The 20,000-nt window shown below is 36.2% G+C and overlaps 1 protein-coding gene across 2 annotated transcripts in view; it reads right to left on the bottom strand.

Moving 5' to 3' along the window:
- Positions 1-20,000, bottom strand: part of LOC143036878 (uncharacterized) — a 393,874-nt gene that overhangs the window by 57,286 nt on the left and 316,588 nt on the right. For both annotated transcript variants that reach the window (XM_076204789.1, XM_076204798.1), the window contains exon 11: positions 8,212-8,373. In XM_076204789.1, coding sequence (XP_076060904.1) covers positions 8,212-8,373 — 162 coding nt within the window. The remainder of the gene's footprint in view (positions 1-8,211; positions 8,374-20,000) is intronic.

The raw sequence follows: 20,000 nt of genomic DNA on the forward strand, positions 1-20,000 counted from the left end.
CAAATACATTATTGGGGTCGTGGTCATACCATGAGGATCATATTGGGGTCCCTGAAAAAAAGGTTGGTAAACTCTGTTTTAAACAAAAACTTGGTCTGTCTATGTTTACGTAGCGAAGTTTTTTTTCGACAATGGAATATTCTTGGTGTCAAAAAACAGTCACGGGTTTCATGACGTGAATAAAATGCAAAATACCAGGACACAGATCATTGGCTGAATCGTTTAAGTCAGCGTTTCTCAACCTTTGCACCCTTTCGTAACTTTTAAATTAAATTACATGCCTCAAGGAACCCCTGCGCAAAAAAAACAAAAAACAAAAAAAAAAAAAAAAAATATATATATATATATATATATATATATATATATATATATATATGTATATATATATATATACCATATCTTTCTCATTTTATTTTCATTGTAATAATAGGTTAGATACGATAATGTCTATATTACATTATTACTATAACCAAGAATATGTCGTGCGTGTTTTAATTATATTACGTATATGAAATTAGATATAAAATCAAAAGTGCATTAGCTTATCTCACTTGTTCTCGCGGAACCCTCAGGAACCTTTTGCGGAACCTTAGGGTTCCAGGGAACCTTAAGGTTCAGAAACGCTGGTTTAAGGCGTTGATACTCGAGTGAGAGATCAGAAACGAAAACGGTTAGAGACTGTCTGGCGGCAAGCCGAGTTCGTAGTGAGGACACACTATAATAAATTCCCACACTTGATGAAGTCCTACTCAAGAAGGCCCCGTACTAGGACCCTATGAGAAGGGAAGTTCGTGAAGTTTAATCAAATCATTATGATGATCTTTGACTTGAACAATCTACATGTACACATACACACATACGAATACACACACACACACACACACACACACACACACACACACACACACACACACACACAACACACATACACACACACACGAACACACACATATACTATGTACAAATGAATGCGTATAACCTTAACATTTATAACTACACAGGTTCACCCTAGCGAACATGCACGCACACACACACACACACACACACACACACACACACACACACACACACACACACACACACACACACACACACACACACACACACACGTGTGTGCACGGACACAAACACTTCAGCGTTTGTTCCTAAATCCACCAACTAAGCCACTCCATTTACTGTCCTACCAAATACAACACTATTCTTTTTATGAGTGTACTTTCATACATGCTCAAACACCACACCTCCCACGTAAACAAACACACACACACACACACACACACACACACACACACACACACACACACACACACACACACACACACACACACACACACACACACACACACACACACACACACACACACACAATCGCACACATCTACAGTATTATAAAAGGGATGGAAGTCCTTGACAGAGGAGATTAATTAAAGTGGGTTAAGAGAAAAACAAGAGGACATAAAAAAACTCAAAAAGGATGATTATAGAAGAGGTTTGAAAAAGAATAGTTTCCCACACAAAGTGGGAACAGATAGGATGAGGCAACAGTGTGTGAAAAAAAACTATACAAGAATTCAAGAACAAACTAGATGCTGAAAGATACAAAGACGGGTCACTACGAGCATTGCTCTCTTTCCGTATTATACAGCTAGGTACAACTAGGTAAATACACACACACGCACGCACACACACATGCATACACACACACACACACACACACACACACACACACACACACACACACACACACACACACACACACACACACACACACACACACACACACACACACACACACACACACACACACACACACACACACACACACACACACACACACACACACACAGATAGATGGATTGATGATATGATGCAGTTATTTTTTGGTTTTAAGCAAATGTAATTATTGGTTTTGGATTTTACTGGTTAATCAATTATTGGTGTTTGTGGTTTGATGCAGATTTGTTAGGCATCGTCTCAAGCTCGTGAATACAAAGACATCACCACGATCCCCAACGCTTACAAGTATCAGACACTTGCTCCATTGGACGAAGATCGTAGCTGGATTATTGTTTATTTGTAAATCTTATTCTGTTTGACGCAGATTATTCCATTCAATTGGGGAGGTGAACTTTCGTCGAGCAGGGTGTTACGAAGTGTTAAGAACAATGTGGACGCTATCACCGTTATCAAACATCAATCTATCACCGTATCACCATAAAATATTACGTGATAAGGTGTGGTGGGGAGGAAAATATAAAATACTGGAAAATGTGTTGACTTTAGTCATTTTGTTCCGAATGCCGTCAGGGGAATTGATTCAGCTTGAAGGATTTCTGGAACCTGAAAACCTTTTTAGTATTCTTATTCTGGCTAAGCTCAAACGATTTTAATTGTCTAATACACACACACACAAACACACACACACACACAAAGACACACACACACACACACACACACACACACACACACACACACACACACACACACACACACACACACACATATATATATAAATATATATATAAATATATATATATATATATATATATATATATATATATATATATATATGTAGTCGATGTATTATATCCCCTTCCCTATTCAAGCACTCTGGTTTCCATGTAGCTCAATAAGATCACCTAGAGGCAGTTTAGTTCACCCAATCAGTAGTTTTGTCTTCTTTGGTGTTCTATTCCCGCTGGTTGTCGCCACGTGATTTCATTCACCTTAGGAAACCAGGGGCCGATTTTATAAAAGCACCTAACCCCTAAGTCTAGACATAAATCTTCAAAATGGCGGAGATTTTACACCTAAATCAGCTGTCTATAATGTCGAGGTTATGTCTAGATATAAGCTTTTAGGACACTGACATAGGTATTTAGGTCAAATATCCTCCATTAGGGTTAGGATCCTTTATCAATTAGGGTTAGGCTCTTTTACAAATTCGGCCCAAGTTGTAGGAAGGTCATGCCTTGTAGCTTCATTCTATCTAGAATTCGCGTACCATAGTCGTTTTCTTTATTAATATTGTCACCTCTCTAGAACTTAGATTACAGAAATATAACATTATTAATACTGTTACGTCTCGCATACCTATATGTAAATATTTATAAATATTAGTAATATTATTCTATAAAGTTAAAATTGTATTATCTAAGCCTATCTAATGGTGTGGCTATTAAACGTTGTATATTATCCTTCTTGCATAAATAATTGTTTCACCGCGAAGACAGCGGGCTTATTTGTGTATACCTCACGTTATATTCTAAATAAACAGTTTCGCGAGAATTGGAGTTTAAGTAATTCCATTCTCTCACCATTATATAGTAACCAAACAGTACACAGTTCCCTACCTAAAGACTTCGATCCTGTTTCGAGTCACCTACTCGAGAGTATAAATCCTTTTGTGGATTTTCTCTGTCCACTTCCAGATCAATTCTTTCGAGTTTTACCACCCTTGGTGTAAAGTGCTTCCAGGCTGTTCCTGTGTTACCTAATTGTGGAACCCAACCGCCATCTTACTTAGTCTCTAGATTAAGGTCATTTATGTATAAATGGGGGGAAGCATCTGCTACAAAGACTTGGACTGCTAAAGAAAAATAGAAAAAAATAAAAAGATAAGATAAAAAATAAGTTAAAACAAACGAATAGAATAGAATAAAATAAAATAAAACAAAGTAAAATAAAATGAGATACAATAAGCTAAAGTGAAAGGTAATAAGTTGAAATTAAAAATAAGAATAAATATACAAGTAAATAGATAAGTTGATAAATAAATAAACATCGGTAAATGAATCGATATCACAAATGATTACAAAGGCGGAGTGTGCCGACAGGAGACCTTTTGGTCCATATCTATGTCGGATGCGAAAAAAATCATAATAATGAATAAATGAATAAGTAAAAACTATAATAATGTAAATGATAAATGCATAGGTATAATCAAATAATAAACAAACAGGTAAATAGTAAGTAATAATAAACTGATATATAACTAATAATAAATGAGAATCAAGCAAATAATAAACAAAATGGACAAATGATAACAAAACAAATAAACAAATCATATAAAATAAATGATAGTCTTTATAGCATCTTGCTTAGGTGTTTATCTAAATGATTCTTAAAACTTCGAACTGAACTATATTGCACTGCCTCTGCTGGAGGTTTATTCCATTCATTAACTACACGGTTGGCGAAGTTGTTTCTACTCACTTCCAAATTAAATCTATTTCCAGACAGTTTGAGACCATTGTTTCTTGTCTGATTCTCATTCAGTGTGAAAATTTTGTCACTTTTGATGTCAATTCCCTTTAAAATCTTAGAGACCTGTATCAAGTCACCTCTGAGTCTACGCTTTTTTAAGGAAAACAGATTCATATGTTTTAGTCGATTTTCGTAAATAAATAAAGGAATTAATAAACTATTGAATAAATTGATAAGTGACTGATTAGAAAAATGAATGAATAGATAATTATGTCAATTAATAGATAAACAAGAAATTATAAAAATAACTAAATAATGATTAACCAATAGCAATAATCATAACAATAGCTATACAAAGATAACAATAACTAAATAAAACAAAAACATAAAACAAAAACAAACATTTAAAAATATAAACGAAAAAAACGCAGATGAGCGTTTCGTCATTGAAATAAGATATCGTCACCCTCATAAAGAATTGTCTAAGTCATTTTTCGTCATTTTTTTTTCTAAATCAATTTTTCATTACTCCATGTGGTACAATTCCCAATGTTATATTTAGTGTCTGAGTAGGTTAAAACTACATTAGGAGGAACATTACGTACATCTATAAAATATTTTTTTTTTCGGTTTCCTGAAATGTTGGAGAAATGACTTAGGAACTTTCTTTATGAGGGTGACGATATCCAATTCTATTTGCTCTCTGAATTCCACCTGAGACGAATTGAATCGCTATTAACAAGCCAGGAATAAGTATGCGAGTTATTTGGTGTTCCCATAAGTATTAATCAAAAGGGTAGTGACCTTTTTCATTAAAAAAATTCTTATACAGGATCGACAGGAAATAATATCCTAAAAAAGGACACGATAAATTATATATATATATATATATATATATATATATATATATATATATATATACAGTATATATATATATAAAGGACACAAAGACAGAGAATATGAGACCTTTTTCATCCAAGTGTATTTCTTATACAGGATCGATAGGAAATAATGTCCTTAAAAGGACACAATAAATTCTATATATATAAAAAGGACAACAAGAAAAAGATTATGAGACCTTTTTCACTCAAGTGAATTTCTTATACAGAATCGACAGGAAAGTAATATCATATCCTAAAAAGGACACGATAAGTTCTATATATATAAAAAGGACACCAAAACAGAGATTATGAGAAGAAAATTAATATATATATATATATATATATATATATATTATATTATATAAATATATATATATATATGTATGTATATGTATATATATGTGTATATATATATATATATATATATATTTATATATGTATATATATATATATATATATATATATACAGTGCTCGACAAAAGTTCGCGGCGCCTCAGCGAATCTAAACAAAAATGCACTAAAATGTAATTAATCATTATATTTATTGGATTTTTACTCACCTAATACTTGGTTGGGAGTCCTTTGCGCTTTAACACAGCCTCAAGACGACGTGGAAGTGAAGCAGCTAGGTTGTGGAGGGTTGTAGGCTCAAAATTATCCCAGATTTCCTGAATGGCTGCCTCGAGCTTGGGAATAGAGCTGACGTCTTTGCCTTGTAACCTCTTCTTTATAATGTGCCACAAATTTTCAATTGGGTTCAAATCAGGGCTATTACCTGGCCAGTCCTTTATAAAGTTCACTTCACAGTCGTTGAGCCAAGTAGTGATGGATTTAGCAGTGTGGCAGGGGGCACCGTCCTGCTGAAAAACTGTGGCACCTGTTTTTTCAAATGATTCAGGTAAATTTTCACACAGAAGCTCCAAGTACACGTTTTGGTTCACTTTTAAGTTCTTGGGTAACACTACTAATGACCCCAAGCCCTTGCCGCTGAAACAGCCCCACACCATTAAAGTATCAGGGAATTTGACAGTACCCTTGACGTACCGAGGGTCAAGCGGGTCACTTCCATGTCGCAACAGGCTGGTGACTCACGTACCCAAGCTCATGCACCCTTCGTGACACTGTCCTCACAGACACCTCACCAAACACCCCAGGGTGCATGAGCTTGGGTACGTGAGTCACCAGCCTGTTGCTAAGCCACTTGTCACCAAGAAGCAGAAAGCCAGAAGGATTGAATTTGCCAAGAAATACTCTCACTGGACTGAGGACGACTGGCTTGACGTTTTGTGGTCTGACGAGGCCACCTTCAGTGTCACCTGTAACCGTGGTGCAAAGGTGTACCGGCGACATGGAAGTGACCCGCTTGACCCTCGGTACGTCAAGGGTACTGTCAAATTCCCTGATACTTTAATGGTGTGGGGCTGTTTCAGCGGCAAGGGCTTGGGGTCATTAGTAGTGTTACCCAAGAACTTAAAAGTGAACCAAAACGTGTACTTGGAGCTTCTGTGTGAAAATTTACCTGAATCATTTGAAAAAACAGGTGCCACAGTTTTTCAGCAGGACGGTGCCCCCTGCCACACTGCTAAATCCATCACTACTTGGCTCAACGACTGTGAAGTGAACTTTATAAAGGACTGGCCAGGTAATAGCCCTGATTTGAACCCAATTGAAAATTTGTGGCACATTATAAAGAAGAGGTTACAAGGCAAAGACGTCAGCTCTATACCCAAGCTCGAGGCAGCCATTCAGGAAATCTGGGATAATTTTGAGCCTACAACCCTCCACAACCTAGCTGCTTCACTTCCACGTCGTCTTGAGGCTGTGTTAAAGCACAAAGGACTCCCAACCAAGTATTAAGTGAGTAAAAATCCAATAAAAATAATGATTAATTACATTTCTGTGCATTTTTGTTTAGATTTGCTGAGGCGCCGCGAACTTTTGTCGAGCACTGTATATATATATATATATATACATATATATATATATATATATATATATATATATATATATATATATAGATATATGCTAATAAGAACACGGGTACGTGTGTTCACTTGTGCAAAGTAGACCACTTGGAAAAAATAAACTAACGAAGCAGAGCGCTTTCGTATATTACATCTTCAGTGCAACAAGTACATAATGATAGGAATACATAGAAAATATTTACATGATACAAAGGAACAAGGACAGTTTGAATAAGCTTAGCGACCAATTACCCTAATTGACAATGACCTTCCGCTCTCCAGGGGGTAATTGGTCGCTACGCTTATTCAAACTGTCCTTGTTCCTTTGTATCATGTATATATTTTCTATGTATTCCTATCACTATGTACTTGTTGCACTGAAGATGTAATATACGAAAGCGCTCTGCTTCGTTAGTTTCTTTTTTCCAAGTGGTCTACTTTGCATATATATATATATATATATATATATATATATATATATATATATATATATATATATATATATATATATGTGTACAGTCTTGAAAGGGATATAAAAGATGAATGAAAATGTAAATAAGAATTAATGTTTTAGATAAGGACCACCAAAACGTATACAGTGATTAGATTAAAAACAGTGTGTGCAATATCTTAAAAGATCATAAAGCAATGACAACAAACACAAACAAGAAATAATTACCTAAAAGAGGTTAACCACCAGAGACCCAATAAAAAGATTAGAAATGAAATAAAAGTCTAAAAAAAAAAAAAAAAAAAAATCTAAGTAGGTGACAGCTTAAAGAGGACATTAAGGGACGATTAAAAATATAAACAAGAATTGGGTCTTTTCCGTTTTTCGGCATGCAGAATTTTTAGGTTAGGTTAGGTTAGGTCAGGTTAGGTTAGGTTAGATTAGGTTAGGTTAGGTCAAGTTAGGTTAGGTTAGGTCAGGTTAGGTTAGGTCAGGTCAGGTTAGGTTAGGCTAGGTCAGGTTAGGTTATGTTAGGTTAGGTTAGGTCAGGTTAGGTCAGGTTAGGTCAAGTTAGGTCAGGTTAGGTTAGCTTAGGTTTCAGATTAATATTCGTTTCTTACCTCTCTTAAGTTTTTGAAATCGACTGCATGCCTTAAAATGGAAAAGATCCCAAGAATTAATGTCCTAAAAAAAGACAGCAGCTACCTACCTGTGGCTGGTAGACGACCCCACGATCTTGGGTCGAAAGCTGAAGCGTCAGATTGTGAAGGTACCTCTGCATTGGGTCAACACTCACCCAGGCCGTCACGATGATCACATCAACACACAGAAGCACCATAATAAGCGTGATCAACTGTTGATCCTGCAACAACTGTTGGAGAAGAGAAGAGGCTCTTCAAGTCGTGCCCGTGCGTGGGAATAGACATGAGACGCGGGCGCTTGCACGTATACATATGCATGTGCGTGGATAGTACATATATACACATGCACACGCACATGCATATACACGTGCACACACACATACACGCGCACACGAACACATATGCGTATGTAGGTTTTATACCTTAAGTATGTATGTTGCATACACACGCGCACATCATATATATATACATATATACACACACATATATATCGTATATATGTATATATATTATACATACATACATATATAATATATATATATATATATATATATATATATATATATTATATATATATATATATATATATATATATCCTTAAAAGTGGCAGTTTGCCGACAAGATTGACGAGATAAACACCATATGAGGACGGAGCCTTTATTTGTACGACGTTTCGCTTATTACAGCTTTTTCAAGTACAAGTTGAAATACAAATGCTTGAGATTAAATAAGGGGAAAGGAGGGAACGGGGAGAGAAAAGGGGGGAAGGAAGAGGAGGAGGAGGAGAAGGGGGGGGGGATTGGACACTGGGAAAGGATGAGAATGCTGGCCCAAACGTCCGTGGGCGAAATTTCCACAAAGGGTGGTTTAGATATTTAATATTTTGCTGGCCATGGGTATTAGGGGAATAATGTGAGGTGAGATGTTAAACATGCCCCTGTTTTGTTCAATAGTGTTCGTTCCTTGAATGATTGCTGCTTCTAAACACTTTCTGCGGATTTTGTCTGGTTCCCGTATCAGCAGCTCTGCATTCTTCCAGTCCATAAGATGGAGAAAATCGACTTCCCCCTGCCCCTCAACCATTTTGTCGATTTGATCAAACTTTGTGTTGAATTTAATTATTTCAATTTCCAGGACAGTTTCTTCCACCAGAAATTTGGCATGGCCATGGGCTCTCCATTAAGTGCAGTCCTGGCCAATTTATTCATGGAATTTCTAGAAACAGGACCCTTTGCCAACATCGTTCCCGAGCATGTGACCTGGCTGCGATATGTGGACGATATCTTACTCGTTACACCCAGGCGTTTCAATCTTCAGCGCTTGCAGACGGCCTTAAACGAAGTGGAGCCCACCATTCAGTTTTCCCTAGAGGAAGAAATCCACGATTCTCTTCCTTTCCTGGACACACACATCTTTAAGTACGGTAACCAACTTGAATTCAAAGTGTATAGAAAGCCCACCAACAAAAATTATTTAATTCATTTCTACTCCCACCATGATATAAGGACCAAGAGAGGAGTAGTAATAGACTTTTTCCTTAGGGCATTTAGGATATGTAGTGCAAAATACTTAGAAGAAGAGTGCAGGTTTATTAAAGAGACCTTTTTAACACTAAAATTTCCAGAATTTCTTTTAGATAATTGCAGACAGCAGGCCGCTAAGATTCGGGAAAGCCGTAGGCAGCAGGACAGCACAACAAGACGTCTCGTGTTGCCAACCGGCGACGTTGCCACCAACCTGACACGTCTTTTAAGAACCACCAACTTGGAAGTAGTGTGCCAGACAAGCAGAACGATAAAAGACATCACGAAGACGGAAATACACAACAACCAGACACCGGGCACCAAAGCCGGTGTTTATCGTATTCCGTGTTCAGGATGTGATAAAGTTTACATCGGAGAAACGTCACGCGACCTGAATACACGAATACGTGAACACCGTTACGACGTCAGGCATGATGTCACCACCAATGCATGTGTGACACATAGAAACAAGGAAAACCATCTTATGGACTGGAAGAATGCAGAGCTGGTGATACGGGAACCAGACAAAATCCGCAGAAAGTGTTTAGAAGCAGCAATCATTCAAGGAACGAACACTATTGAACAAAATAGGGGTATGTTTAACATGTCGCCTCACATTATTCCCCTAATACCCATGACCAGCAAAATATTAAATATCTAAACCACCCTTTGTGGACATTTCGCCCTCGGACGTTTGGGCCAGCATTCTCATCTTTTCCCAGTGTCCAATCCCCCCCCTTCTCCTCCTCCTCCTCCTCCTCTTCCTTCCCCCCTTTTCTCTCCCCGTTCCCTCCTTTCCCCTTATTTAATCTCAAGTATTTGTATTTCAACTTGTACTTGAAAAAGCTGTATTAAGCGAAACGTCGTACAAATAAAGGCTCCGTCCTCATATGGCATATATATATATATATATATATATACATATATATATGTATATATATATATATATATATATAAAAACATATATATATGTATATATATATAAAAATATATATACATACATATATATATATATATATATATATATTATATATATATACATATAGTATATACATATATATATACATACATATATATATATAAATATATATACAGTATTATATATATATATATATATATATATATAGTATTATATATATATATATATATAGTCTATTCACAGGCGAGGAATACAACTTTCTGAAATCTAACTGTTTAACACGGTTAAATTGGATTTGGATAAATTGCATCTCTTAGAATGGTAATCCTATTGGCACCTCACTCCTGTCACTCCTGTGGGTCAGTGTGCACCAATCAGCTGGGCATAATAGGATTCGCCTAGTTACACTGGACGGGGCAGAGACTTCTCCCTCAGGTGTTAAATTTCAATGGGCTTTTCTATTGTAGTTATCTTTTATATATATTTTTTATTGTTATAGATTGAGACTTTTCCTAATGGCTGGCTTTGTCATTATGTTTCAGCTTTGTCTTTTAGCAGGGTGCTAGTATCAATTAATTTTCATTACTGTATTGAGTGATTGGTCTTAATTTCTTTTTGTTGCATATGCGTTCAAAAAGACTTCAACAAGATTTCTAAGTCTCTCCATCAGCCTGTTCTAGTTTCTTAGAAGTTAGCTGCACAGTAAAATTTTCCACGAAAGACGAGCACTGATCTAATATGTAACCCATAAACAACATAAGGTGATATCATGGAATATATATATATTACATAAACAATTCACATAATTATGAAAAAATTACATATGCTATCCTCAGAAGCTGCAATTTGCCTTAGCTATCCAAATACCAAGGGCATAGATGACGCGGCACTGATCTAATATGTAACCCATAAACAATATGAGGCGATATCATGGAATACATATATTACATAAATAATTCACATAATTATGAAAAAATTACATATGCTATCCTCGGAAGCTGCAATTTGTCTTAGCTATCCAAGTACCAAGGGCATAGATGACGCGGCACTCGCGCAAGGGTACAGGCAGTGCCAGACAGTGCCAAGGGTCTGACGGAAACTCCTGAAGAATTTAATTAGTCTCCTTGAGGTTAAGAGCCTCTTCAGAGATTGCGGAGGAGTGTTCGACAGAAATGATTTCGAATGCTTGGAATATTTGTTCGCGTTCATGTTCTTTTCATTTTTATTTAGATATTTGTTTATTCGTGTATTCATGTAATTTATACTTTAATTTGTTAACTTGTTTAATTATTTGGTTATTTGATTATTTTCATTCATCTATTTAGCTACCCATTCATTTAACTATTCTTTATTAATTCATTTGTTTGTTTTATGACCTAATAATCCATCTATTTTGCTATCCATTTGTTTACTTAGTTATTTATATATTCATTCATTCACATATTTGTTTATTTATTTACTGATTTATTTCATTTATTCATTGGAACGTACATATATATTTATTAATTCATTTTCTAGACTTGTGTTGTTCTACATTGGAGGTGGCTTCTGGTCTTTATTGTGTCGCCGCCGTGACTAGTGGCTTCCATCAATGGAGGTGACAAAGAAAATGGTAGCTGTTACCAACAATATAATTTACATTTTGAATTCAAATCGTGTCCGTTGTCAACAATATATTTTACACTTATTTTTCTAACATCTTTTGTCCAATTATTTACATCTACGTACATTATGGAACTGAGTATGGACGCTCAGTATTTAATTTAATTATTTACAAATTTATATATACAAGAAGTGGAGTTACGCTAGCGGCTATCGTATGGTAACGTTATATGTTCGACTCCCCGGTCGAGATGAAGGTGCCTTGGTGGTTGAATATGAGGTTAAGCCAAACTGACCGCTGGTCAGATTAGACAATAGGTGGTTCATCTCAACTTCAGGATCTGGCTTCGAGTAGCAAATTCATGCGCGTATGATACACAATCTACAGGTCTTTCTTGCAACATTTTATTTATTTATTTATCTAGTCTACTTTTTGGTATATCTTCTTAGCGACAATTTTTATGATAAAGAATTTATAAATACGACATAAAAATTTGCTTGGAAACCATAAGATAAATAAAGTGGTTGATTTCCATTCATATAAATATTTCATTTTCCTGAATCTGGGTGATAATGTCTGTGTAAATATTTCCACATCTATTGTTCCCGCATCATCATTCATTTATCTATTAATTTATTAATTTATTCACTTCATCTGCTTATTTATCTTTTCATTTACCTATTTGTTTATATACTAATTTATTGATTTATTCATATATTTATTAATTTATCTACCTGTTTATTCATTTATTTATTTAGTTACCTATTCATCTATTTATTTACTTATCTATTTATTCATTTATTTAATTTTTCATTCAATAATCTACAATTTCATTTATTTGTTTATTATTAATCTATTTATTTATGCAGTGAAATTCTACGAAGTATTTTACAGAGCTTTCTTTAACTTCAGTGCAATTTTGTAGATACAATAAACCTTGCCCATGTTATAATTATTATATATACATACACAAACACATACACACACGTATATATATATATATATACATACATACATATATATATATTTATATATATATATATATTCATATGTATATATATATATATATATATTTATGTGTATATATATATATATATGTATATATATATATACATATGTATATATATATTATATATGTATATATATTATATATATATATATATTTATATGCGTATATATATATATTTATGTGTATATATATTTTTATATGTATATATATGTATATATGCATATACATATATACATATATGTAACTATATATATATATAATATGTATATATTGTATATTTATATATGTATATATAGATATTTATATATGTATATACAGTATATATATATTTATATATATATATATATATATATATATATATACATATATATATATATATATATATATATATATATATATATATATATATATATATATATATATATATCCCTGTCTGTGGTATTGGCTGTATGGTGTTATGGGGTTAAAAGCTGCTCAGTAAAATGCATCTGATACTTTAGGGTCTATATGGGGCGCCCCTATGGACCAGAGTCACACATCATTTCGTCTATGGGTGAGGAAATCTCTATTCTTTTATATCCTTATATTCAACGTTTACCATCTCAATTACTTCATTCATTCTTTGACGCATTGTCCCCATAGGATTGGTTTTCGACAACGAAATACTAAATACACTCTCTCTCTCTCTCTCTCTCTCTCTCTCTCTCTCTCTCTCTCTCTCTCTCTCTCTCTCTCTCTCTTTGTCTGTTCCACGTGACATCCTGTCTCCCGGCATGAGATTTAATTCACATGAACGGGGAAGTGAAAGGGAACGCTTGCCGCTGATATGGAATTAACAAGCGCATTTGATGACGATGCCTCAGGTCGGGTGGGGGAGGTGGGGAGGGGGGGAGGCGGAAGCGGATAGAAGCGGATTTCGGGTGAATGAGGGATTGGGGGAATGGGGGAGAAAGGATGAGGGATGGGTGGAAATGGGGCACAGGACACAATCAGTGAAGGAGAATTATCATCCTGGCGATTCGGATCTTATAGAGGTTGGATCGCCAGACACAGTTCTGATCACTCTCACGCTCATTGCAGAGGTCCGGGCAATAACTCCTTTGTTATGTGTGTGATCCACCATGGTCTTGGATCACGTGTCGGACTCGTGATCGACAGCTATTCCCCTCCCGGAAGAGAGCTCACAGCGCATATATGACCGATCTCTGTAATGCTGTGACCTTACACACACACATACACACACACACACACACACACACACACACACACACACACACACACACACACACACACACACACACACACACACACACACACACACACACACACACACACACACACACACACACACACACACACACACACACACACACACACACACACACACACACACACACACACACAACTCCCCGCCCACGAGAGTTGGAGTAACGACTCACAGCTTAGCGATACTGATATTATTTCAGACCTAGGCGGGATTCGAACTCGAACCTTCGTATTGGCGCCCGCGGACGCTACCACTGCGCCATGCGAGTGTATGTGTGTGTGTAGTACGAGTGTGTGTGTGTGTGTGTGTGTGTGTGTGTGTGTGTGTGTGTGTGTGTGTGTGTGTGTGTGTGTGTGTGTGTTTGTGTATGTGAGTGTGTATGTGTGTGTGCGTGCGTGTGTGTGTTTGTGTATGTGAGTGTGTATGTGTGTGTGTGTGTGTGTGTGTGTGTGTGTGTGTGTGTGTGTGTGTGTGTGTGTGTGTGTGTGTGTGTGTGTGTGTGTGTGTGTGTGTGTGTGTGTGTGTGTGTAAGGTCACAGCATTACAGAATATTGAAAATTTTAGGCTTACAGGAAATCAATAGAGTAATATCCTACCGGACTTTTTTGGGGGGTGGGGGTGGGGGGAAATTGATATAAAAAAAAGATGGCTTAACGGATCTCTTTGAAAACTGACAGGTACAATCAGGTCACCAAACCTCGACAAAAAATTAAATCTTAGAAAAATAGAATAAGACAAACTAGAATAAGATAAATAAGTGTATAAATGAATAGTTAAATAGATAAATAATTGAATAAATAAATTAATAGATAGATAGATAATTAAGTAAATTAATAAATTGGTATGTAAATAAATGAATAAAGGAATGAATAAATAAGTAAATAAGTAAATAAATAAATAAATAAATTAAACAAATAAACAAACAAATTAATAAATAAATAAATAAATAAATTAATTAATTAATAAATAAGAAATAAATGTTAATAAATAAACGAAGAAATGAATAAATTAGGAAAAATACATAAATAAATATATAAATAAATAAATGAATAAGTGAATAAATAGATAAGTAAATACATAAATAAACAAATGAATAAATAGATAAGAAAAAATACATAAATAGCTATACAAACGAATAAGTAAATATACAAAAAAAATATTCAATAGCATCAGTCAATCTAAAAATAGTCCACAACAAAAACAACTTGCCATAGACGCTGTCCAGTGCGCGGAGTCACTTAACTCGTCATGTTCATGAAGTTCCTACGGTTTGGATTTCGAAGAAAAATAAAGTTTGAAGATAACTGGATAGGGTCTTTAATCCTTTAGTTGAGGGTTAGTAAGTCATCGGTTTGCCGCTGCCTAGTGAGTGGAGTTCTCTCGGTTTGGACTTCGTAATGATTATAATTTATTTTAGATTATTTGTTTTTGTTTTGTTATCATTTGTCTGTTTTATTCTCATTTGTCATTAGTTATATGCCAATTTATTATTATTTACAATTCACCTGTTTGTTTATTATTTCACTATACCTATGCATTTATTTATTCTATTTGTTATTTCCATTATTATAGTTTTTATTTATCAATTTATTATGATTTTTTTCGCATCCAACCTAGATATGGACCAAAAGGTCTCCTGTCGGCATGCTCCGCCTTTGTAATCCTTTGTAAAATAAAATTTGAAAATAACTGGATAAGGTCTTTAATCCTTTAGTTGAGGGTTAACTAGTCATTGGTTTGAGTGAGATTAATTCTATAAATTGGGCGACGAATACTAAGTTTTCGATTCTGTTTGTCGTCAAACGATGTTATTCAGCTGAAGAAGACAGACGAGGTAGTAAGGGGCATCGGCCAATTAAAGATCGATTTTCTTCAGAACCTGTCCTTCAGACGTAAACAAGAATTCTTTTTTTTCTTAAAGAGAGTCTTCAGGATGAAAGACGATAAAAATCAGTTCTCCAGGTCCTGATAAATAAGGTCCAATTCAGAGACATCACGTGATTGGATCCTCCATTCATTGTCAATACCCAGCAGGAGTCTTACAAAAAAAAAAAAAAGGAAGGGAAGACGTCACACCTCGCGCCTAAAGACCCCCCCACACGTGTCGATTGGACTTGAGACGTGATCGGATGAGAATTCCGAACCCGACACACGATACGATTCCACCTCTTCTGTCCTTTCCTCACCTTCCTCAGAACTTTTTTTCGTGACTTGGTTCCTTTCATGTTTTTCTAGCATTTTATTCCTTTGTGAGCCTACTACTTTCTCCATCGTTTCTTTCTCCTCCCTGTACCTCCCTTCTCCAGTCAAGCCTCCTCCTTCACTTCCTCCTCCTCCTCCTCCTCCCACTCCTTTTCCTCATCTTGGTCTCCTCCCCAAGACAAACCTAATCTTCCTCCTCCTCTTCCTCCTCCCACTCCTTTTCCTCATCTTGGTCTCCTCCCCAAGACAAGCCTAATCTTCCTCCTCCTCTTCCTCTTCCTTTCCCTCATCCTGGTCTCCTCCCCAAGGCAAGCCTCTTCTTCCTCCTCCTCCTCTTCCTTCTACTCTTCCTCTTCCTTTTCCTCATCCTGGTTTTCCCCTACCTTCATCCTCCTCCTACTTCTTCTCTTCCCTAACCTCTTTCTCCCCCTCTTCCCCCTTCTCCTTCTCCTCCTCCTCCTTCTCCTCCCCCTCCTCTTCCTCCTCCTTTTCCTTATCTTGGTCTTCCCTCCCATGTCAAACCTCCTCTTCCTCTTCCTCCTCTTCTTCCTCTTCCTCCTCCTCCTCCTCCTTTCCTTATCCTGGTCCTTCCCCCTTCCAAGTAAAATCTCCTCCTTTTCTTCCCTTTCTTTTCCTCCATCACAAGTCCCTTTGTCACCTTGTGCCACGTTTGGCATTGCTTCTTGGCAACCTTCCTGACACTTGTCATCTTTGTCTCACCCAGTGGGACCCCCGAACCCTGTCACAGTGGAGGACTTTGCTCACTTCGAGACCATTGAAGACGTCACGGTTATCATTCACAGCCATTTACCCAATTAATTTGCGTATTCATCGAAGAGGCCACGGGACCCATGGGTCCGTGGGGGCCGTCAGGGTTGGACCCAGAGGGGAGCCACTATTTGGTGATGTCCCTCCTCGTGATCGACAGCTAATTTCCTCCCGGATGAGAGCTCAGAGCTCGTATGACCGATCTATGGGTAATATTGTGACCTTACATGTACACACATCCGGAAGAGAGCTCAGAGCGCATATATAACCGATATATGGGTAATACCTTTGCACGCACACACAAACACACACAACTCCCCGCCCACGAGAGTTGGAGTAACAACCCGTAGCGCAGCGATACTGAAATTATTTCAGCCCTGGACGGGATTCGAACCCGGACCACCATAGTGGCAGGCAAGAACTCTAACCACTGAGCGACAAGGTTGTGTGGATGCTTGTATAATTCTGTGGGTACTTCGATCTTTATCTTATCTTATTTGTTTTTATTTAATTTTCGGTTTTGGGCGTTCTAACTCTTTGCTGCTCCAGATGATTTTTTTCTTTGAAGATTTTATTCCGGTTCATCCAAGACGACTTTGTTCAACTTAGAGGAACCCGGAGTCAGGGAAGTATTGAAAAATTCTACTAAACTCTCTCTCGAAGTTTTGGGCCTCTGGAAGTTTTGCCTTGGGTGTTGACAGACGATTTTGTTCAGGTCAGAGAGACCCTTTAGGCACAATTAGAGGACCTACCAACCTCACTGTGGTAACGCACTATATATATATATATATATATATATATATATATATATATATATATATAATGTATACATATATATATAATATATACATATATATATATATATATATATATAATATATACATATATATATATATGTACAATATTGAATGGGTCCCAGTAAACGGATTTACATTTATCAACCATAAATCACTTAAATTCTAAGCCATCAACATCGAGAAACTCGAGGAGGCATACATGCAGAAATTGAAACGTGGTATAGGCAAGGAATTGAACCCGACGTCTCTTTACAAAGTCAAGACGACTTTAATAGCCTCCCGTTAACCTGAATGACATATTTTATTCTTTTTAAAGTTTGGGAACAAAGTCATAGTAACGGGATGAAATTTAACGGACTGGAAGAAATCATTTCTGCTTACGAATCAACTCCTTACTTCGGGGTTTCCTGTATCCTTACGCCTTCACATCGACCTCGAAGACTCTTCGTTCTTTTTTTTTTTTTTCAAGAACGGCTCCACTTTGGCATTTCATTTCTTGTACGTTATTCTACTTTGACTGATTCATTCTTATCTTTTTTCTCTCGAATTTTTAGAAGTCCCTCCAAATAAGGTCAATAAAAATGGTCATCCCAGACGACCTGGTCTCTCCACTTCGCCCTCGTCTTCTGTTGCGTCCTCCACCGTCATTCCTGGAGAGTGTGTGACCTCTTCCACCTCCCTTTCTTCATGAATAACTAATCTAAACCAAATACCTTACGATAGACAGTCTTATTCAATCCACATAAACTTCTTGGGGCTTAATGAGATAAAACGTCTCATATATTATATATTCGAGTATTATATATAAATGTATATATATATATATATATATATATATATATATATATATATATACGTGTGTGTGTGTAAAAATGTATATTCATACATATATATATATATATATATATATATATATATATATATATATATATATACGTGTGTGTGTGTAAAAATGTATATTCATACATATATATATATATATATATATATATATATATATATATATATATATACATATTACAAAGGATTACAAAGGCGGAGCATACCGACAGGAGACTCTTTGGTCCATATCTATGTCGGATGCAAAAAAATCATATTGATAAATAAATAAATGAATAAATAAAAACTATACTAATGTAAATAATAAATAAGATACATAAATAAATGCCGACGCATTTCTAAGCCGCAAGGTATAATCAAAAAGAAGATTCTTTGCCAATTCCTGCTAGACGATTTTAGTCACACGGCGAGATAGAGAGCTTTTCTAAGCCGAAAGTTATAATCAAAAAGAAGATTCTTTGCCAATTCCTGCTAGACGATTTCAGTCTCACTGCGAGAGAGCTTTTCTAAGCCGACAGGTGTAATCAAAAAGAAGATTCTTTGCCAACTCCTGCTAGACGATTTTAGTCACACGGCGAGATAGAGAGCTTTTCTAAGCCGAAAGTTATAATCAAAAAGAAGATTCTTTGCCAATACCTGCTAGACGATTTTAGTCTCACGGCGAGAAAGTTTTTCCCGAAAGGTGTAATCAAAAACAGTGGCCGGGACCGGTACCTCCAGTCCCGGGCCCTCCAACGAAAAACGAAAGACCTACCCGTCCCCCTCAACCCCCGTCTCTCCCTCCGCCCCCCCACCCCCTTTTTGAGACAAAGAATTCCCGTGATTAAGACCGTTTTTCCAAGGCTGGGATCAATGACGACTTTGCAATATTGCATTCATCGTTGCAAGCAAACATCCTCAGGGGGAAGGAAAGGGCAGGGGGGAGGGGG

The sequence above is a fragment of the Oratosquilla oratoria genome, chromosome 2, assembly GCF_046742065.1.
Source record: "Oratosquilla oratoria isolate Oo_2021 chromosome 2, ASM4674206v1, whole genome shotgun sequence".
NCBI lineage: Eukaryota > Metazoa > Arthropoda > Malacostraca > Stomatopoda > Squillidae > Oratosquilla > Oratosquilla oratoria.